This window comes from Hyperolius riggenbachi, chromosome 8 (genome assembly GCF_040937935.1).
Source record: "Hyperolius riggenbachi isolate aHypRig1 chromosome 8, aHypRig1.pri, whole genome shotgun sequence".
NCBI lineage: Eukaryota > Metazoa > Chordata > Amphibia > Anura > Hyperoliidae > Hyperolius > Hyperolius riggenbachi.
Window position 1 is genome coordinate 264,515,068 of NC_090653.1, and position 23,436 is coordinate 264,538,503.

The 23,436-nt window shown below is 44.7% G+C and overlaps 1 protein-coding gene across 3 annotated transcripts in view; it reads left to right on the plus strand.

Annotated features, from left to right (window-relative positions):
- The window catches only part of ABCA2 (ATP binding cassette subfamily A member 2), a 217,137-nt gene that overhangs the window by 181,519 nt on the left and 12,182 nt on the right, over positions 1 to 23,436 (plus strand). For all 3 annotated transcript variants that reach the window (XM_068248769.1, XM_068248770.1, XM_068248771.1), the window contains 12 exons: positions 210 to 357; positions 3,054 to 3,177; positions 3,306 to 3,438; positions 4,732 to 4,852; positions 9,501 to 9,679; positions 10,480 to 10,621; positions 12,199 to 12,333; positions 13,094 to 13,197; positions 13,661 to 13,753; positions 14,912 to 15,014; positions 17,860 to 17,997; positions 21,051 to 21,257. In XM_068248769.1, the coding sequence (XP_068104870.1) occupies positions 210 to 357; positions 3,054 to 3,177; positions 3,306 to 3,438; positions 4,732 to 4,852; positions 9,501 to 9,679; positions 10,480 to 10,621; positions 12,199 to 12,333; positions 13,094 to 13,197; positions 13,661 to 13,753; positions 14,912 to 15,014; positions 17,860 to 17,997; positions 21,051 to 21,257 (1,627 nt within the window). The remainder of the gene's footprint in view (positions 1 to 209; positions 358 to 3,053; positions 3,178 to 3,305; positions 3,439 to 4,731; positions 4,853 to 9,500; positions 9,680 to 10,479; positions 10,622 to 12,198; positions 12,334 to 13,093; positions 13,198 to 13,660; positions 13,754 to 14,911; positions 15,015 to 17,859; positions 17,998 to 21,050; positions 21,258 to 23,436) is intronic.

Sequence of the window (23,436 nt, forward strand, 5' to 3'; positions counted from 1 at the left end):
AATCACACCACAAATGGATCACACTAGTGGAACCGCCGCAGTTTCCAATAGTATAGCTGTACCTAGCGTTTTGCGATCCGCTAACTATGGGTATTGAATTGCAAGAAGCTAGTAGTGGAAAAGGGATCGTAATGTTCTCTTATGCACATGTGAAAAACTTTTTGAACCAGGGTTTTACACCTCCCCTTCCTGTGTGTCTTATGTTGCAGCTGGTCGATCACCCCCATCATGTACCCGGCTTCCTTCTGGTTCGAGGTCCCCAGCACAGCCTACGTCTTCCTCATTGTCATCAATCTGTTTATTGGCATAACGGCCACCGTGGCCACCTTCCTGCTGCAGCTCTTCGAGCACGACAAGGTGAGCGACAGACGAAGAGACAATTAGCTATTCACCTCCAATGTTTTTATGATTACCAAACTAATCACAAACCGATCAATAAGTTTGCAACTTCATAACCTTAAAAAGGAACTTAAATCCAGCAAGAAGTTTTGAATCAGGATGATACCATTTATTGGCTAACTTAAGGTCAACCAGAGACTAAGCACCCTCATGTATTTTTAACTGTTCAGCCTGCATCTAATCAGCCCTGATAAAATCCCTGACTGAGCATTCAGTCTGGCTTTGCTATAATGACTCAGCTATAATGATTCCTGAGCAGAGCCACAAGAGGGCAGGCTTGGGCTTGAAAAGACACCAGAGAAGACAGACTTCGCTATGATTCCTGAGCAAAGCCAGACTGAATGCTCAGTCTGGGATTTTATCATGTCTGATAAGAAGCAGGCTGAGCAGTTAAAAATGAAACAGAGAGCAGGGTAGGTGTTTTCTCTAATGTTCCCACTGATATGTATGGTAAAATACATGAGGTTGCTTCATCTCTGGTTCACTTTAAAAGTATATATAAAATAGGAAGCTTTCGGCCCTTGGGCCTTCGTCATACTCATTCCTGTAGGCTTATAAGACCGCTTTATACAAACAGCATTAAAGGGGATACAAGGATTTTTTTTTAGGAAACAAATACATGTCATTATGATGCCTTCATTGAAACAAAACATCCAAAACAGTGTCAGAGGTTGTTAGGTTGTTATTACAAACAGATAAACTTCCTCCCAATCACTAGCTGATTTCCCTTTCCCACTAAAAAATATCTGCCTTTTCTCAAACAGATCTGTGTGGCTGTTATTGTAGTGAAACCCCTCCCAAAGTGTGATGTCATGCCCATGGTCCTGACAGTTTGCCGTCTGTGAACCTCATTGCATTGTGGGAAATAATGGCTGTTTCCAACTGCCAAGCAAGCAGTATCTCCCTCTGTGCAAAGAACAAACTCTCAATAATGAAAATTCCCCAGACCTGCACCTGGCAGAACTAAAGATGTTACCACCAGTGATGCATTCCAGAATGTAAATCAGGGAGAGGAAAGATTTTACAATGGGCAAACACTGACTAAATAATCTATAAATGAATAGTGTAAAGAATGAGCAAATGTATTCATTACGTTATTTTCACATCAGTTCCTCTTTAATTTAAGTTTTTTGAATAGTATGGTAAAAATGTAGTAATTTAGGAATTTCGGATCCAAAGGGTGGCATCTCTTGCTTACCACACACAGGTGTCACTTCCGAGATCTACATCTTAAACAATGACTAGTCACACAAAAAAAGCAGCTTACAGTAAACAGAGAGAGCGGCTCCGTCAGGCTGCCCCCTACAATCAGCACAAATTGTTGGGGAGCCAACTCCTTTCTTATTTCTTATTCATGAGAAATTCCAATCTTTCCAAACCACTAGGGTCTCTATATCAGAGAAACAAACTGTTCTTTGACATGCACTGTGCCAGGATTTAATACAGTGTGTATATATATATATATATATATATATATATATATGGGGTTACCCAAAAATAAATGATTTAAAGAGGAACTTTAGGGCTGGTTCAGACGGACGCTTGCGGAGCGTTTACCACAAGCGTTCGGAACGTCGCGGTAAATGCTCCCATTCAAGTGAATGGGAGCGTTTACACCGAGCGGCGTTCAGGTCCTGATTTTCGCGAGCGTTCGGGCTGCCCCTGGAAGCGACATGTTGCTTCCAGGGAACGGCCAACCGCGACGGCTAATGTTCCCCTAGGGGAAGAAAAAACCGCGACCGCATCACGACGCGACCGAAGGCTACTGAAAGCCTGACCGCGCAGCCGCCGCAACGCCACCAGACGCGACGCCACGCAGACGTCCGTCTGAACCAGCCCTTAGCCTAAACAAACTGTCATTAAGTTACATTAGTTATGTTAATTAGAATAGATAGGTAATATAATCTCTTACCCACCCTGTTTTAAAAAAAAAACAGGCAAATGTTTAATTTCATGAGGACAACCATCTTTTTGGTTGAAAGGAGGTGACTGGTAGCATGAGACACAGTTCCAACTGTCCTGTGTCCTAATCACCCCTTCCAGTTGCTAGACAACGAGAACAACAACATAGGAAATCCCATCATGCTTTGCACAGCATCAGGTGAAAAATGCCCGGGCAGTTTTCTTTGATGGGGTGGAGTTTAGCTTCTAAGCAGCTAAAAATTAGGCTTGGGTATGAAAAACAAAATTATTATACTGTAAAACTGTTAACGAAACTCCAAGCCTTTTCACTGCTGCTGAATAGATTTTTAGTCTGGAGGTTCACTTTAAAACTGTTAATAGAAATGGTATTAGAAGGCTTACCTTTTTGTAAGGATCATGAGCCAAATTTAGACTGAAAAAAAAGTTTATTTACACATTGAAAAACTGGAGGACGCATTTCACGGGGATTACTGCCTCTTCTGTGGGGGCAGCTATTCTCCCATAAGCCCTGAATGTGGTTGCAGTATATTGCAACCAGAAAAAGTGTGAGTACCATTTCACTCTACTTTACACTTGGAACGCGTACATACTAGACTATTAGCTACTGGTTTTCTTTGTTTGTTTGGGGTTTTTTTGTTCCTATTTTTCTGGAACCTTCCTATTACAGCTGCAGTATATGTATTCTCCTTCATACTGTATATGACTTTTAATAATTTATTTTCTGTGTCCAGGATTTAAAACGGGTCAACAGTTATCTCAAGAGCTGTTTCCTCATCTTCCCTAACTACAACCTGGGACACGGACTAATGGAAATGGCCTACAATGAATATATCAATGAATACTACGCCAAGATTGGTAAGAAGTGGTCAGCTCCACACGTTGTCTTGAATAATATGATGAAGAGCCAACAGTATAAGTCAGAATACTTTTTACTGAGTTTCGAATGAGCTGACAGATGTTCTGTCTGTCTTGTCCCTTTTTAGGCCAGTTTGATAAGATGAAGTCTCCCTTTGAATGGGACATTGTTACCCGAGGTTTGGTGGCCATGACCATAGAAGGTTTTGTTGGATTCTTCATCACGATCATGTGTCAGTACAACTTCTTCCGTAAACCACAGTAAGTATCCCACCGCTGCCACCAAACACTTTGGACTTCTAAATACCAGGGTTCAGCCCCCCTGTTTCCTCCAAATTAGATTTCACACCGAATTTAGATAACTTGTTCACATACTGTATTATAGAATGTCGCAACATATAGTACTAACCCTCAAAAACCCAAGCTCAGAAAGGTTTTTCGTTTTTTTTTTTTTTTAAGGGGGGGGTGGGGATTGGGATAATTGATGTGACATTCACCTCCTGTTCTTGCGACATATGTAGAGCTATGAAAATGGTCAGTTAGGTGGACAGGTATTGAGTGTTAGCAAAAAACACTACAGGTGAAACTCAAATAATTAGAATATCGTGCAAAAATTAATTTATTTCATTAATTCAACTTAGAAGGTGAAACTAATATATGAAATAGGACCCTTTGCAGATTAACCCTTTGGGATTAGTTAGCTGATTAGAGTCTGACAATTGGAGCCTAGAATATAACATTTTCACAATATTCTAATAGTCTGAGATTTTGATTGTGGGGTTTTTAATAAGCTGTAAGCCATAATCATTACAATTCTAACAAATAAAGGTTCGAACTAAGTCGCTTTGCATGTGATGAGTCTATTTCATTAGTTTCACCTTTAAAGTTAAATTACTTAAATAAATTGACTTTTCCATGATATTCTAATTTTTCGCGTTTAAAGGAAACATCAAGAAAAAGTAACAAAATGTGCTGTATTTACCCAGGGCTTCCTCCAGCCCCTGGCAGCTGACATGTCCCTCGCCGCAGTTCCGGTGCCCCGGGATCCCCTCGTTTGCGGATGCCCATTTCACCAGGTCGGCATCCACTGCGCTTGCGCGAGCGCCGCTGTCAATCACGCTCACATGGACTGGAGTGTTTTGCGCAGGGGCAGAACTACTGCTCCTGCGCAGGACGCTCCAGACAACATGAGGGTGATGACAACGGCGCTCGCACAGGCGCAGTGGATGCCGACCTGGCGCAGCGGAGGGGATCCCGGGACACCAGAGCTGTGGCAAGGGACATGTCAGCTGCCAGGGGCTGGAGGAAGCCCCGGGTAAGTAAAGCCCATTTTGTTACTTTTCACTGAGGTTTCCATTAATATGTAGTAGAGGGTTCTTTCCCCGCTCTATAAACATGTTTTATCTGTTGCGGCATATTTACGTCTTAACGTACTACTTATCCATCCAGTCTACGTGAACCAACCAAGAAGACCACATTGTTGGGTGGGGGGGGAAGGTTGAGACAGCCCACTGGCTATATTTCTACATCCATCTCCTCCGCCTTTTATTTCAGACGTTTGCCCATCTCCAACAAGCCCATCGAGGATGACGACATTGATGTGGCCAATGAGAGGCAGCGAGTTTTGAGAGGAGGAGCCGATAATGACATGTTGAAGATAGAAAATCTCACAAAGGTATCCATTTCCCACCAGGGGCCTGATGCCAGGAGGTCCTGTAAATTGGCTTTGGGCAGGAAGCACATGGCAATTTTACCAGGGGGAGCAGTGGGTATTGTGCTATTAGCACAACATGTGTAACCATAGCAATGCGCACGTTACCCTGGTAACATGCATTTTTCTAATAGCACAACATGGGCTCCTCCCCTAGCATTAATATTTCTACCTGTGGACGTCAAATTTACTGGCTACTCATGCATCAGGCCCCATATTTGTTATATCAGAAAAATACAGCACATGTCACATGATTCTTTACATTCTCACACAACATATAATGCTTCCCTTCTCCTCACTAATTACTTCAAACACATATACAGGCAGTCCCTACTTACAAACCACTCAAGTTACAACGTTTCAGAGATACAAAGTTGTCTTCGTGTACAGAATTTACAATACTGTTTTTTTTATTATATATTTGTGTTGCTTAATGTTACAGTATTGTACAAAATGTTAAAAGTAGTTTAAAGAGGATCTGTAACCTCAAAAAATCCCCTGGGGGGTACTCACCTCGGGTGGGGGAAGCCTCAGGATCCTAATGAGGCTTCCCACGCCGTCCTCTGTCCCACGGGGGTCTCGCTGCAGCCCTCCGTGCAGCGGTGACGTAATATTTACCTTCCTGGCTCCTGCGCAGGCGCTCTGACGGCTGTCGGCTCCGAACTACACGGAAATACCCGATCGCCGTCGGGTCTGCTCTACTGCGTAGGCGCAAGTTTCCGGCGCCTGCGCAGTAGAGCGGACCCGACTGAGATCGGGTATTTCCGTGTAGTTCGGAGCGGAAAGCCGCCACAGCGCCCCCGCTGGAGCCAGCAAAGGTAAATATTGAAATAACAGTTGGGCCTGTCGCCGGCTGTTCAGAGGGCTGCAGCGAGACCCCCGTGGGACAGAGGACGGCGTGGGAAGCCTCATTAGGATCCGGAGGCTTCCCCCACCCGAGGTGAGTACCCCCCAGGGGATCTTTTTGAGGTTACAGAGTCTCTTTAAGACACTTAAACCACTTCAGCCTGTGGGTTGGGTTTTCACCTTAAATGAACACGATCAATGCCCAAGTGCTCTAAAATGAAAATATACAAATAATGTCTAAGTAGCTGTGTAAACATTTACCTACTTTTCATGTTAAATATCAGAGGAAAAAGCTGTAATTCCCTGTGTGTAGATTGTAGCTACGTTTGGAATGTCTCATTTGCAAAGCTATAAATCTCTGCAGTCTGTCATGCTAAGAACAGTGTAATATTGAAGCAGTTATATGAAAACAAAAACCTATCAGGTTTCACACACACAATTACAGATGTTTATGTTGCACATAAGATACAATCCCTCTGCTCTCTGTAAGAGAAAGTTCTGCCTGTCTCTGACTGAGCTCTCTGCACACACAGAGTTAACAGATGCACTGTAAGGGAATTTCCCCGCATGGATCACTCTGGTGTCAGAATTACAGCAAACTGCCCATCACAAAAAAATGTGAAAGGAATTAGATAACAGTAAACAAAGAGATACAAATTTCAAATGTATACACCAGTACTTAACAGCACTTCCCAAACATTTCCTATCTCAATTGAAGAAATGTTAATCGATAGTGTTCCTTTAAGGACAGAAGCAATTTTCACCTGTCAGTCTTCCCATTCATTTACCAATAATTTTATTTTTATATCTTTATCTCACCTGAATGATCTAGATCTTGGGTTTTTTTCGCCACAAATTAGGTTTTTGGGGGTTGATACTTGTTTTAAAAAAAAAACAAAAGTTTGCTTTCTTAAAACAGAAAGAATTTGCGATAATTCAGGTTGGAGTGAGCTTGAGATGTCTCCCAGTGCATCACTGCTGAATATATGCAAATTAACCATTGTACCCTTAGAAGCTAAACACACCTCCAGAACTGCTGGAATGCAATGATGTGTCAGCTTGTTAAAGGGAACCAGAGAGGAAGCACCCTTGTGTATTTTACCATGTATATCAGTAAGAACATTAGAGAAAACACTTACCATGCTCCCTGTTTCCTCCTCACTGCTAAAAGTGTCTGTTAACAGCAGTCACAAGAATCCCAGACTGAGCAATTAAATCTGGCTTTGCTGGGAATGATTATAGCTGAGTCATTATAGCAAAGCCACAAGGGGGCAGGCTTGGGCTTGAAATAACACCACAGAAGACAGACTTAGCTATAATCTTTCTGTAGCAAAGCTAGACGGAGCAGCCTGACTTCTCAGTCGGGGATTCTTATCAGACGTGATAACAGTCAGATTACACAGAGAACAATGAAACAAAGGGCAGATTAGGTGTTTACTGTCATGTTCCCACTGATTTATAAGGTAAAATACAAGAGGGTGCTTCATCTCTGGTTCCCTTTAATTTGTACAGAGCCATAATAATCCAACATGCATACAGACTGTTTCGGATTGTTTAAATCTCATCAGTGCATGGCATGGAATAATTTGGCTCTATGCAGTAGGGCTTGTAACACCGAGAGGTACAGACTAAGCAGCAAGCTCATGGTGACCCAGAACTCATTGGAGTTCTGGGTTGTTTCCCTTCATCAATCGCCAAGTAAATACTGTACCTTACACACTCCAATGAGTTCTGGGTCACCATGAGCTTGCTGGTTATATGAGCTTGCATATATTCAGCAGTGATGCACTGGGAGACATCTCAAGCTCACTCCAACCTGAATTATCGCAAATTCTTTCTGTTTTAAGAAGGCAAACTTCTGTTTTTCTTAAAGAGAACCCGAGGTGGGAATTACTAATACTATTGGGGCACAGAGGCTGGTTGCGAACACTAAGACCAGCCTCTGTTGCCCCATTGTATGCCTCCATGTCCCCCCTGCTCGCCGCTATAGACCCTGCAGTGCTGGCGACACGCAGCGCGTCGCCAGCACAATGTTTACCTAAGCGCTGTCAGTCAGCGCCGCTCCCCCGCCTCCTCCGCATCGCCGCTACCCGCCCGCGTCACTTCCCTCCTATCAGCGGGAGGGAAGGGACACGGGCGGGTGCGCCGATGCGGAGGAGGCGGCGGAGCGGCGCTGACAGACAGCGCTAAGGTAAACATTGTGCTGGCGACACGCTGCGTGTCGCCAGCACTGCGGGGTCTATAGCGGCGAGCAGGGGGGACATGGAGGCATACAATGGGGCAACAGAGGCTGGTCTTAGTGTGCGCAACCAGCCTCTGTGCCCCAATAGTATTAGTAATTCCCACCTCGGGTTCTCTTTAACATCTTAGTAAGGGGGCTTTTAGGACCATTGTAGTCCCTTACACACTCCAATGAGTTCTGGGTCACCATGAGCTTGCTGGTTAGTCTATACTTGTTTTCAGTAATAGTCTATGCATTTTCTAGAGAAATGCAAGGGAAATAACAGAAAAAATACACAATTTCTCCAATTCCATCCCCTATAGTTTTAAAATAAGCAATGCTACTATAGATAAAACACACACATTTTATTTGCCCATTTGTCCCGGCTATCACAATATTTAAATTATGTTCCTAGTACAATGTATGGCAACAGTATATTATTTGGAAATAAAGGTGTATTTTTCTGTTTTGGGTTCTTTTTTTACCTCAACAGTAATGTCAAGACGTGATTGGCTAAAATAACAGTAATATACCTTCAATATATTAAAAAAAAAAAAAAAAAAAAAAAAAAGCTCAGACACTGAACTATTTTTTTTTTTTACTTTTTGTTTTTTTAAACACGCTTGTTTGGTAACTTCAGGGCGTGGGTGGCCTTGGATTAGTCAGGTTTGTATACCTGTTAAATGTATTTATGTGCTTAAATTTGTTTAACTTTCATTTCACTTTTTGGCCACTAGATGGCACTATACACTCCCCTGGTAGTAACCAGGAAGCGTTAAATTTTTGTAGTAACTTCACTGGTTACTTTCACTTTGATGAATAAACATGCCTCGTCTATTCATTCACTGCACTTTGATGAAGGGAAGCAAGCGTTCACCTAGTCAATCAATCGCCACCAAGTAAATACTGCCATGAACGACCGGCGGCAGTGCAAACTCCGTAGAACAACACTGGACGCATATACTTAAAATTGACCTACAAGCTGAATCATCCTTAACCACCCTGGCGTTCTATTGAGATCGCCAGGGCGGCTGTGGGAGGGTTTTTTTTAATAAAAAAAAAAACTAGAGAGCGCTCCGGAGGCGTTCTTCTGATCGCCTCCGGCAAGCAGAAGTAACAAGGAAGGCTGCAATGAGCAGCCTTCCTTGTTTGGCTTTCCTCGTCGCCATGGCGACGAGCGGAGTGACGTCACGTCAGCCGCCTCCGATCCAGCCCTTAGCGCTGGCCGGAACTATTTGTTCCGGCTGCGCAGGGCTCGGGCGGCTGGGGGGACCCTCTTTCGCCGCTGCTCGCAGCGGATCGCCGCAGAGCGGCGGCGATCAGGCAGCATACGCGGCTGGCAAAGTGCCGGCTGCGTGTGCTGCTTTTTATTTGATCAAAATCGGCCCAGCAGGGCCTGAGCGGCACCCTCTGGCGGTAATGGACGAGCTGAGCTCGTCCATACCGCTAAGGTGGTTAATGAATATGATCCATGCTTGACAAAATATGTAGCAACATATTGCATATCAATCTATATAATTCAGTAGGATTTTTGATATCTTCCAGGTATACAAGTCTCGAAAAATGGGACGTATTCTGGCAGTGGACCGCTTGTGTGCCGGTGTCCAGCCGGGAGAGTGCTTTGGGCTTCTTGGGGTAAACGGGGCAGGAAAGACCACTACGTTCAAGATGCTAACTGGGGACGAGAGCACTACAGGGGGAGAAGCCTTCATCAATGGGCTCAGGTGACACCTATTGACTTATTATAAAACAAAACCACAAAGAAGATACTTGGAGACAGGACACATTTCCCTTTAACTCCACATACATATCTGATTTACCCATAAAATAGTTTTGGATGCAAACTTTTGATAAGTCACTCCTTTGTCCAGTTCCAGTCCACGTTTCCTGGTACTGTAAACCTTATGCAAGGCCTCCCATTGATGGGCCACCACAGAGTTGTTTAGCAGCTGTAGCTCCATGCACCTCTATCCCTGCAACTACTGTATATACCCTTGGCTGGAGTTGGTCATTAACAAAAAAGTCTTGTCCAAAGACCAAAGTTGCACTTTTCATTTTGTTTCTTGGATTGTCTTAAGCCAGGGATGTCCAACTCCAATGTTTGAGGGCCATAACTATGTCAGTGTTTAGGATAGACATAGAGATGGAGAATTAAGTCAGCTGAGAAGGTGCAGTAGTTCTGCCCCTGACAGTGAAGCATTAGGTCATGAGTTTTACTCCTGGGTCAGAGGGCGAAAAAAAAAATGGAGAATGTGCTCTACCTGATGAATCACACCTTCCCTGATTTAGTCTCATCAATGTGTGAGGACCTCGGCCCTTGAGTACTGAAGATAGACATCCATGTTTAAAGCCATGTGCCCATAAACCCAACAGAGATCAGCTCTGGTAATACCATTTATTTATGAATTTAGGGATTTGTGATCTACAGAATAAGCTTGACTGATTTAGGAGGTGCTTTCTGACTCCTTCACTGTCCACAATTATGTATAACTCCTGTGAACCATACGTTTTATTTCCATGGCAGCATCTTGAAGGAGCTCCTTCAGGTTCAGCAAAGCATTGGCTACTGTCCACAGTTTGATGCGTTGTTTGATGAGTTGACGGCACAGGAACACCTCGAGCTTTACACTCGCTTGAGGGGGATCCCCTGGAAAGATGAAGAAAGGGTGAGTCATAATCATTAAGTTTTGGAAAATTAAAGCCTCCAGGTTTTTTTTCAGTGCACTAAAGGTAGTGTTGTACTTTAACAAGTGAAGAGTCATCTCCTGTATAAGAGATACTGCAGAGAGAGTGAAGTCCACTCTACCTCAACATCAGGGACAGTGCAGGAGCCAGGCAACTCAGCCATGAACTAAACAAGGAGAAAAAGTGTGGTTCCGCACAATGTCCGTGGAAAATATAAGCCTTCATTAAATCTTGATATAATCAAATAAAACCAGCATCAACGAGTAGCTGACATGTTTCGGGCGCACAATGGTCCTTAATCATCTTCAGTTAAAGAGACACTGAAGCGGAAAAAAAAAATATGATATAATGAATTGGTTGTGTACTATGAATAATTACTAGAAGATTAGCAGCAAAGAAAATATTCTCATATTTTTATTTTCAGGTAAATAGTGTTTTTTCTAACATTGCATCATTCTCTAATATGTGCAGATTACACAACACTCAGCATTCAAAATGATTCTTTCAGAGCAGTCTGTGAACTAATGACCTCTCCTCTGCCAGAGGAAAAGTAAATAGTTAACTAACAGTTGAGATAATAAAAGTCAGAAAACAGCCCTCTCCAGGACTTTGAAAGTCATAGAAATAATGGCTTTTCTTAACTCTTCCTGTACTGGAAACAATTAGACTGATGTATCTGATCTTAATGTTTTATTTCTTAGCTGTACTACACATACAAATCATAATCTCAGTTTTTTTTTTTTCGCTTCAGTGTTTCTTTAAAGAAGGTTCTGTACTAGATATGGAGTCTTAAAGGAATACTTAAGTCACCTAAAAAAAATGACTTTTACTCGTCCGGGGCTCCCCTCAGCCCCCTGCAGCTGAACGGTGCCCTCGCCGTGTCCCTCCGATGCGCCTGGACTCGCCGGCTGCCACTTCCGGTTTGGCCGTCACCGGCCGACAGGCTGGGAACGTGGCGGATTATCCGCAATAGCGCCCTCTATAATGCTATTGCGGCCGGGGACGCGGATAATCAGCCGCGTTCCCAGCCTGTCGGCACCAATAAGCAATTTGTGTTTACCTATGTGCATCAAATAAAATATATTTGATTACCAACTGTATATTGTGTGGCAATAAGCTATTGATTAACTGTACTGTATTACCTAATCAAGGGTTATCATTTAAGCACAGTTTGATACTAGTGTTACAATATTTATCCAGACTTGGGTAGAGATACCCCCAATACCTCCAGCTAGCTGCTGAAGATATAACAGACAGGTGCAATACCATTCTCCTATTTAACATATACAGCAGTAGGTTTACCTTGAGCTAATACTAAAAAAAAATGTGAGCTGGTGTCTAGCTTGCTTCTGTGGCTAATTTTGCTCTCCTCAAATTTATACATATGGTTGTTGCGAATAACATGAACATTATGGACTCCATCCATAGTAACCATGTTCAGGCCTAGGTTAGGTATTTCTAAAGGACTCTCTACATGTTAGCCGAACAATGGAATTGGAAAGGAAGATTATTGTTGTTTATGAAAACGCAGTACAGTAAGATCTCATGATTTTGACAGGTGGTGAAATGGGCACTGGAGAAGCTGGAACTGACCCAATATGCCGACAAACCAGCTGGAACATACAGTGGTGGAAACAAGAGGAAGCTGTCCACTGCCATTGCCCTCATTGGCTACCCATCCTTCATATTTCTGGTAAGATGGCAACCCTGCAGCTCCTCGTGCCATGTGCAGACCAACCTTCCATTTGCCACCGCTTTTCCACTTCCCTCGCAGTTCAGCAGGTAGCCGTGCTGTGGTTTCCTCCAGCGGCACAGGCTGATCAAAAAGACAATACCCGGGCGTTCTCTAAATGCAACATTGTGGATACATTGCCAGAGCTAGTGGCGGCAACAATGCTGGGGCACTGCCCCCGCCCCCCCCGGGAATCACTGTGACCCTCTAAGCATTATGTGGGAAGGTTAGTTTAAGGCAGTAGGAGGGTTCACATTAGAATGGGTGCGGGGTATGTGCATAGTAGAATATCGGTAATGGCGCCAGTGAAATAATTTGGTAATGTCCACTACCTCAGTGTTTCTCAACATTTTATTGGTATGCACCCCTTTTAAAACCCTGTACTCACCGAGTACCCCCTAGCATAGTAAACATTATCACAAGTACCCCTTACAAAATATATATTTAATCATAGTACATGATAATTGGTTCTAAACAATTTCCAAGCATTTACTATTGCTTTTAATTAGCTAAAATACTAACTTGGTGTTGTTTAAATAAGATTTATCTTTTTCTAAAACTGTAAATTTGATATTCTTGGTTAAGTATATCAAGCCTGAGTACCCCCTGGAACCATCAAAAGTACCCCCTGGGGTACGCGTACCACACGTTGAGAACCTAGGCACTACCTAATGCCAAACTCATGCGGTTGCAATCACACTTTTGTTATTTGTGTCTTCAGGATGAACCAACAACAGGCATGGATCCCAAAGCTCGACGCTTCCTCTGGAATCTCATCCTGGAAATCATCAAAACGGGGAGATCCGTGGTGCTGACATCACACAGGTACAATACTGACCTGGCATTGTGGAGACCTTCATGAAATGTCTGGTGACATCACCAGTTCCCAATTAAGCTGTAATACTGTGATCAAAAGGAGTATATACAGTATATGAGGGTGGCCATACCTGAACACTCTGCACCTATCTGAGCCATGCATGAACAGACATGCTCTCCAGAATGGGCCGTAATAAGAATCTCAGTCCTCACTCTTAAAGCACACCTGAAGTCACAAGGCCGATTCCCTTGAGATTTCATGCAGAAATCAATCGGGAATCAGCCTGTGGTTAATGGCAGCCAACAGATCTCTCTCCGATCAGATTTGATCTTGGTCGATCAGCGCCAAATCGCTAGATGTATGGCTTCCTTAAATCTTCCATCTTCACACCTTCTGTCCCGTGTTGCAACCCCCCCCCCCCCCCCGCCCTTTAACATACTCAGCACTAATAACACCACTTCTTCTCCCCAGCATGGAAGAATGTGAAGCACTCTGCACGCGGCTGGCCATCATGGTCAATGGGCGTCTCAAATGTCTGGGCAGCATCCAGCACTTGAAGAACCGGTAAGAGCAACCTCTTCTGAGAATGGATGAGTGGGGATGGTTTATGGGAATGAAGTGTGCAGAGGGGTATATAGAGAGGTGCAGGGGTGGTTTGTGCCATGGGCTGCCCCCTCCTCCCTCGTGCTCCACCACCATACTGAGGGATGCCTCTCGGGCATTTGTTCCTGCTGCTCTTATACTGGAGGACATCTCCCACTACCTATATGGGGGGGTAATTATACTGAAGGACCCTTCTTACTAACTATACTGAGGGGGTCTAATTAGGACAAAATCCTTGCTACATATACTTGGGGGGGGCTAATTATACTGGGGGGACACCCGTCCCTACTTATATTGGGGGGTTACTTATACTGGGGGATGCCTCTCACAACCTACACTGGGGGGGGGGGGGTATTTATATTGGGTGAAGCCTGCCAAACCTATACTGGGGTGGGTAGCATTACTTATACTGAGGGACACCTCATTACCTATACTGGGGTACTACTTGTACTGGGGGGACACCTCATCACTTATGCTAAAGCAGGCTATTTATACTGAGGAGATAGCTCTAACTACATATACTGAGAGGGCAGCCTAAACTGGGGACTACCTACACTGGGTGAACTATCTCTGGCTACCTATACTAGGGTGCTACCTCTGGTTACTTTTACTTGAGGGGCTAACACTAGCAACCTATACTGGGGGGGGGGGGGGGGGGGGCGCTACTTATACAGTGTTTGCCATAGGCGCTATATTACCCAGATACGCCCCTGGAAGTGTGTAAGTTACACTGACAACCGTATCGGGGACCGTACCTGTCTGATATGCAGCAGGGAAGCTCTCTGTTGATTGTATTTTGGAGGAAGTGACATGTGCAGAAATGGATTAAGATGAAATGTGACCCTAGGCAAGATAGCAGTGTCTGCCTACTGCAGATGGTCACACCTGGCTTTTTTAGTAAAATTTGGCGGGGTCTAGCATCCACCAAGCCCCTAGACTCTCTCCAGGCCCTAGGCAAATGCCTAGGTTTGCCATCGCTGTTCTGGATATGTGTGCCTGTGCTATGATGCTCACCTGTGAGAGCTGACAGGAGAGTGTGGAAAGCTGGGTGTGTTGTGTAGGTGGGCTAACTGACCTAAAGGACTGACTAGCCAGAATGACAGACTGTTTACATTACAGGTTTGGTGACGGCTACATGATCACAGTTAGGACGAAATCCAGCCTGAATGTCAAGGAAGTTGTGCGGTTCTTCAACAGGAACTTTCCAGAAGCTGTACTCAAAGTGAGTGAAGAGGGTCTTGGGGGAAGTGAAGGCCACTCACTACAAATAATGATATGCTAGGGGAGGAAATGTGCGAGAGCCGGCACTGCTGGCAAACCTGTTTATTGTGCAAATATAACTGTGGCAATTCCAACAGTAAAAAATGTGAGGCAGATACCATTACAAACATGGATATTGGGTGCAGGGAGCTGGAAGCCTGACGGGTGTCTCGCGAAAATGTGCTTCTACTAGGGTTAGCCCTACAGACACCCTACATACACCCCACACAGGGCCGGCCCACTCATGAGGCGGGGTGAAACATTTGCCTCAGGCGGCAGATCTGGGGGGGCAGAACCCGCCTGTCCATGGATGCTGGGGGCCTTCCGCTGAGCTGGAGGGGTAGCTGGCAGAAAGGGGGTATTGAGCCTAGCGGTGGGGAGGGGGGTCGGACCCCCCCTCCCCCGCCTGGGTACCCCGATCTGCACTCCTCCTCCAGCGTTAAGTACCAGCGTGCATATGATTAAGAGGCAACGGGCGGGGGAATCACTCACCTCTTCCGCGTTCCATCGTGTGCTTCACTGACGTCACTTCCGGCAACACCGCCCACTGTATTGTAAGTGGACGGCGTTGCAGGAAGTGACATCAGTGGAGCGCACGATGGAACGCGGAAGAGGTGAGTTATTCCCCCGCCCGTTGCCTCTTCATCATATGCAGGCTTGTAGTCAACGCTGGAGGAGGAACGCAGATCGGGGAACCCAGGGGAGGGAGGGGGGGTCCGCCCCCCCCCCCCTCCCCACCGCTAGGCCCAATACCCCCTTTCTGCCCGCTACCCCTCCAGCCTGGCGCCCCCCCCCCCCCCCCCCCCACGGCTGGGGGGGGGGGATTTTTTTTTCTAATTTTGCCTCAGGCGGCAAAAAGTCTAGGGCCGGCCCTGACCCCACACACTACACACCCTACAAATAAACCCTACACACAGAACCATGTTCAGTCCCTACTTTGCACTGATGAAGGCCAAAGCAGGCTGAAACAGCTGGATGCACTGTACTGCTCTGTAACTGTAAAGTTTTAGGTGGGCTGTAAACTAGCAGTTTTAGATGTACACCTAGTTTATAAGGGCATGCCAGAATTATTTGATTAGTCCCCCTCACTGTTCTGAAGAGATGCAGTATGGGTAGTGTTGATGTGTTTGGGTTCTTTGAATTCGGACTCTTGTTCTGAATTTTTTCGATAGAAACCTACAGTTCATTGATTGATCACTCTCATCCTTGTCACTGCCTCTTGCCACTGCACTCCACGTCGTCTTTTACATCACTCCAATGCTTCTTTCCGGCTTTGAAGGCGTAAGTATCGGAGAGCTGGAATGTGGCGTAGTGCGCAGCGGCAAGGGTGAGTTAATAATCGCTGTCTACATGTAGGTTCTGATCAGAAGAATCCGGAGCAAGGTTCCAAATTTGAAGAACCCAAACCTGTCAACACTAATAATAGATGTTTCTTCTTACACATGTCAAGATGAAAGCTGCAGATAACTTCTGTTTTGAAGCAGAATTTAGAACTTCCTCTCTACTCTAAAAGATAAGAAACAGCATAATAACCTTTAAAGAAAAACATTTGTTACAGCTGATACAAATCCTGCAATAATTCTGCAGTGTCCCTACTTCCTGCTTTCATGGAAGTAGACATAGGGTTAACATCCTGTGTTTACCAATTAGCTACTCTACTGAGGTATCCAGCTGAGATAAAATGACAGTGGTGATTGGTTTACTGATATCCCCCCTCAATCATACACTATACAAGTTCACAATCATCCAGATTTTCCCAACATGTCCGCTCAGATTTTTATCAGAAAAAAAAAATGTAGGTACTTATCCGTTAGCCGGGCGCATCCGGCAGGTGGCGCTAATTACTATTCCCCCTCCAGGCCGCCATGGATAGTAGGGAAAGATGTAACTCTGGTGGAGTTTTGTCGCCACCTAGAGGATGCGCCCGGCTAACGGCTAAGTACCAAAATGTAATAATGGTTCAGTTCTACTCAATGGAAAAAAAAAAAGATTACATTTGTTTTTCCCTCTATTCGATAGTTTTGGTCAAATAAACGGGAAAATCTAACATTTTAATTGTACCTTGTATGGGCACCATTAGAATCATTCACAGTTCATTTGGGACATTAACTAAGTTTATTATTGCCAATCCGATCGGATTTATGTGACCACTTGGGCGATTCTTTGCTAAAAAATTACACAGTTAGTAAGCACCTTTAGCCATCTTGGCTTCTGTCCCTCCTCACATTGATGTAGGGGCTCAATGAGAGAAGAATCTGGTTGCTTTGGAAACACTGATAAATCCACCAAGGTTTCTTCCTTCAAGAGTACCTAAGGTTAAAAATGACAGGGCCTGTAATGACATGCTCTGTCTGAATGATGATGCATGGAAGTGGGTGTCACGGAGTTAAATACTTACCTGTCCTGAGGTCTTCTGGGCATAGGTGACCCTCCATCACACTCTGAAGACTGCCGAAGCTCTCTGGAAACCACCGCAATCAGGCTGTGGTTGCTGAGCCAGGGACAGGCAGCAGGCAGCAGCCATGTAGGTGGGCGTGGCCAGTGCCTCAGTGGCAAATAAAAAAAAAAAAATAGCCAGGGCCTGTTTTTCGAGGGGGGCAAAGCAATCACCTGTCTGGAGGGAGAATGTCAGGGAAGGTGAGTATTTACCCTGAAACTCCTCCATCATTCAGACTGAGCCTCTCATAACTGGCTCTGTCATTTTTACTTCAGGTACTCTTTCAGTACTTGGTTAGATAAAGCTGGCTGTTTGGAGTTTGACTTCTATGGAGTACTGCTTTCTTTTAAATCCTGTCTCTTTCCTGCAGGAACGGCACCACACAAAAGTCCAATACCAGCTGAAATCGGATCAGGTGTCCCTAGCCCAGGTCTTCAGCAAAATGGAGCAGGTGGTGGATGTGCTGAGAATAGAAGATTACTCAGTCAGTCAGACCACTCTGGACAATGTAAGTCGTACCGTTCTGTAACTGGATAGAGAAGAATTTGGCATGAATGTAGTGTATAAATGTATCCAGAGATTAAGAGGCATTCAAAACCTTTAGGGAAATTATGGAAGTTGCCATCTTAATGCTTAAAAAAAAATATACCAGTTGACGCTGCTAGAGCTGGTATCGAGGGTAAGAGGGGCGTCCGTTATTCCCGATCAGAGACGTCTTACCTTGTTTCACTCCTACCCGGTGTATTGTGTGTAAATAGTGTGAGCTGTAATGAGTATTCATCCATAGAATTTGTTTAACCACTTGAGGACCCACCCTTTACCCCCCCTTAAGGACCAGCGCTGTGTTGAGTGATCTGTGCTGGGTGGGCTCTGCAGCCCCCAGCACAGATCATGTAGCAGGCAGAGAGATCAGATCACCCCCCTTTTTTCCCCACTAGGGGGAAGATGTGCTGGGGGGGTCCGATCTCTCCTGCCTGCATGTGGCTGGCGGGGGGGGGGGGGGGCACCTCAAAGCCCCCCTCCGCGGCAAAATTCCCCCCTCCCTCTCCTACCTGCTCCCCCCCGGAGATCAGGGCTGCACAGGACGCTATCCGTCCTGTGCAGCCAGTGACAGGACGTCCCCTGTCACATGGCGGCGATCCCCGGCCGCTGATTGGCCGGGGATCGCCGATCTGCCTTACGGCGCTGCTGCGCAGCAGCGCCGTACAATGTAAACAAAGCGGATTATTTCCCCCCGCTGTGAATTGACAGGAAGCAGCCGCTCGCGCGAGCGGCTGCTTCCTGATTAATCAGCCTGCAGCTGGCGACGCACTACTGCGTCGCTGGTCCTGCAGCTGCCACTTTGCCGACGCACGGTATGAGTGCGCGGTCGGCAAGTGGTTAAAGTGCGTACACACCTTTGATGGATGTCACCTGTCAGGGATCAAGACCTGATCCCGGGGTTGCACTGGGACACTAAGGGCCCACCAGGAAAGTTTCAGCCTGGGGCCCGCCCATTCCGTAAAAAACTTGGGTCATAGTGGGTATTAAGGAGCTTTTCCAGATACGCGCTATTAGTAGTTTAGCAATAATGAACAATGTACCTGTGAGGTATTTTTTTGTCTGAGAGATCCCGTCTGGGATTCTTTGCTTTGCTTTTAACCACTAAAGTCAGCACAAAATTACACGAAAATTACAATTGGATTACACAAAATCAGTTAAATGTCCAAATCGTAATTACGTACGGTCGTAATTGTCATAGCAGATTGCAATCTTCATTAATTAGTTCTAAATGAAAACTTAGAAACTGTCCATATGTGTGAAGCCTTTCACAAGAGGTTAGAATGTAAAGGCACAGCGAACTCTGATCATTACCCTGTACAATGAGGCCTGTTGAATGCCAAAATGTAGATTCAGCACCAACAAGACCTAACTGACGTGTTTCGGACGCGTACATCAAAAAAGGGCATCAGGAAAAAAGGGTGCGTGGTGTAGAATTTCGTTTACAAATAGTGTTTTAAGAATTTATAAATCATTAAAGGGGAACTGAAGAGAGAGGCATATGGAGGCTGTCAAGTTTATTTCCTTTTAGACAATACCAGTTGCCTGGCAGCCCTGCTGATCCTCTGCCTCTAATACTATTAGGCATAGCCCCTGAACAAGCATGCAGCAGATCAGGTGTTTCAGTGGTTCAGACTTATAAGTCTGATCTGACAAGACTAGCTGCATGCTTGTTTCTGGTTTCAATCAGATACTACTGCAGAGAAATAGACCAGCAGGGCTGCCAGGCAACTGGTATTGATTAAAAGGAAATAAACATGACAGCCTCCATATACCTCTCTCTTCAGTTCCCCTTTAAATAATGTGTATGAAATCGGCAATTCTTAAAATGTTAATCTTCCCTGTTTCTAAACTGAAACTTATAATTACGTTTGTTAAAAAAAAAATGTATTATTTGTTTAAACATTATAATTATATATTGTTATGAATAATCTTAATTTATCGTATATTATTATAATAAAATGTGAAAATATTGTTTAACAATGATATTAATATAAGTACATTCATAATAACTGTTGATTAGTAGTATTAAAATTGTACTAAAACTATACCTAACCCTACTCTCACACAGAACCCTCCCTGTACCTATCCCTAACCCCTAGACCCCCTGGTGGTGCCTAAACCTAAGACCCCCCTGGTGGTGCCTAAACCTAAGACCCCCCCCCCCCCCCCCCTGGTGGTGCCTAAAACTAACCACCCCAAAGCCCTCCCTGTACCTATCCCTAACCCCTAGACCCCCCTGGTGGTGCCTAAACCTAAGATCCCCCTGGTGGTGCCTAAACCTAAGACCCCCCTGGTGGTGCCTAAACCTAAGACCCTCTATGGATAATAATGTTTTACAAACATTAATAAATAAATTTAGATAAAAACATTTAAATATTTTTTGGGTGGATAATAATGTTTTAGAAATGTTTTACAAATAGTGATTGTAAAAAATATATTGCAATTTACGTTACGTACTGATCGCTTTATTTTGTGAATAATAATGTTTTACAAACCGTAAGGGTTAAAATGTTAAAGTTTTAATTAAATAGGATAAATATGTTTAGTACTTTTATAAACGTTATTCGTCATGGGCTCATTTTCTAAATGTAAATCATCACAAGCACAGTTATAAAACATTAAAAATCTACGGACGCCGCTTGTAAAACATTAATAATCTCCGGCGCCCTTTTTTCCCTGTTTGGCGCCCAATAAACGATATTTATAATGGGAGTGAATGGGGCGCCCTTTTTGTCCACTTGTCTCATGCGCCCAAATCTGCTGCTTCCGTTTCGGACTGTGCTATGATCAAGGTGTAATGTCAGTCCAAAACATGTCACCTGTCTCATTGTTCCTGAATAAACAGTGTGGAATAAAGTATATCATTGTGTAAATAAATTTTGATATTTTTTATCAAGCATGACTTGGGGTTCAGGCAAACCGGTTATCCTAACTTGCCACCAGCAATGCCGTATTTGGAGGCCAAGCAATGTTTTTGTTTATGTACTCTGGGTAATGCTGTTATCTTTGCCTGTTCAGGTGTTTGTGAACTTTGCAAAGAAGCAGAGTGACAACCTAGAGCAGCAAGAGGCCAACCACCCCTGTACTGTTCCCTCCCCCATGGAGCGAGTGCTGAGTCTACTGCGACCTCGGACCACCCCCACGGAACTCAGGGCCCTCGTTGTGGAGGAGCCTGAAGATCTAGAGACGGACGATGAGGGACTCATCAGCTTTGAGGAGGAAAGGGTGAGAGTGGGAACGTTTAATTATTGCATAATGGGATAAAGAGGAGGTGGTACACCACTGGCTATCTGGCTATGCTATAAAGCAATTGTGTTTAAGCAAAAATGTAGAAGGCTTGTTTTGGCTCTGCACACAGTTTATGCCACAATTTGACTCTGACCAGGTGTGGAGTACCAGGTCTGAAGGCTGGTATCTGCATTACCTAACAGAGTAGTAGGTGTGGACAGTGCTTGTGAAATGCAGGCATCCTTTACATTGTCTGAAGCAGAACCAAACTAACACAGGACACAATGTAAAGTCTTTATTCCACATATAGTTGCTGAAGGAATTCACTGCTCTGTGTTCCTGTGCTTGTTTAGCCTGATCAAAGTGTCTAATTAGCACTAATCAGCAGCTGTGAATAGACTGCAGGAGCTCGGCTGAGGCTTAAAGCCACTGGAGCTCCCTGCAAAGTGGCGTACGAGAGAAATCGCCGCTGGGAGACTTGGGTGCAGGATACAGCCGGTATATGGCTGATCCTGCTGCTGCACAAGTTCCTGGCGACGTTAAATACTATTCCCCCTCCAGGCCACCATGGATGGTGGGGAATGAAATAATTCCGCTTCCAGCAATTGCTTGAAGTCAAATTATAGTGTTTTATAAGTAACTTTAGCTTCGTCTTCTGACGGCGCTGAAGTTACTCCCTGTGTGCCGCTACAGCCGTAATTACTATTACGGCCTATGGTGGCGCCGGCTGCACCCAAATCTCCTGCGCTGGAATGAAAGTGTTCGTGCAAAGTGAACCAACTTGTACAACAGTTTTTTGGGGGTTTTTTTCCATAGACTGTAATGAAGACATGATTTTTGTTAAAAGTTATCATGCTGTGGCTAATCTTTTACAGCAGAGGTGAAATCCTGAATTTAGTTCCACTTGAAGGCCCTTTCTACACAGCAGCAGGATGAAGGTAGTGAATTCACCACCTGTTTGCAACGCCAGTGACTGGTGCACGGGTGCAGCAAAGGCCGCTTATCTTTCGTGTTACATCTGAGTGTAGGTGTGCTCACATGCAACATGTAGTTTTTCTTTTTTCTTCATTTGGTAGCAGCCACCGGGAACCAGGTGGTTGTTGGGCATGGCGCTCAGTGCCGAACGCCGAAACTAGGCGCCACTATGGCAGTAAGCGTAATTTGGGGTCCAAGCGATTGCCAGACCCTGGATCACTTCTCCCTCCAACTTACTATGACTCGGAGGGGGAAAAGTATTAAACGACGTCGGGGATTTGAGCGGCAGCAGGGGAAGCTGTCATTCGGATCTGCGCCCAGCTCACCAGCGGCGTAGTAATATGTACTCCACCACTGCACGTCAAATGATAGCATGCGAGTTGTTGCAAACACTGCCTTTTCAATGCATGAAATTGCACCTGTAAGGTGCTTATGGTTGAGAAGGTTAACTGTTCAAAAGGGTTCTTACAGAGGAAAAGAAAGTAGAGGGTGTTGACCAAGAGCATCCAGTCAAATCACACATCCTCTATCAATTTCATAATGATCTTACTGTGATAGAAGTTCCTCGGGGGCGGGGTTTTGAGCTCTGCCTCAGATCAACACCCCTGCACAGCTTACAGCAGTCACTCTTACATTATATGCTGCATGACTGGCTATATATACAGCAATAGCTTTTGGATTTATTATACAGTAGAATAATTGTATAGCAAGCGCCAAGGGACCAGAAAAAGTAATTTACTATATCAGAAATGGTCATGCTCAAGCACAAAGTATACTATAGTACTGGATATTAATTCAGTCAATAATTGGGAGTCATTTTTTCATTTCAATGCTTTAGCAAGTCAGCACAGTGTCTAAGCTAGATCAAAATGCACAGTGCTATATGCAGGGATTTGCATGCAATAATCATGTAACAGCTTGCACAGGAAGCATAGGTCTCACCAGTTAAAGTGAATGGGAACCCATATTTAAATAAAAAAGTCAGATATTGACTTATCTGAAAATGGCGCACGGTGTTGCCGCTAATCCGTTTATCGCTATTTAACGTTAAAGCCTTATTGTTATTTAGCGTTAACACACATAACCCTCTCTGTACCTATCCCTAACCCCTATCCCTCCCCCCCCCCCCCCCCCCCTGGTGGTGCCTAACCCCAACCCCCCCCCCCCCTGGTGGTGCACTACTAACGATAAATAGCGATAA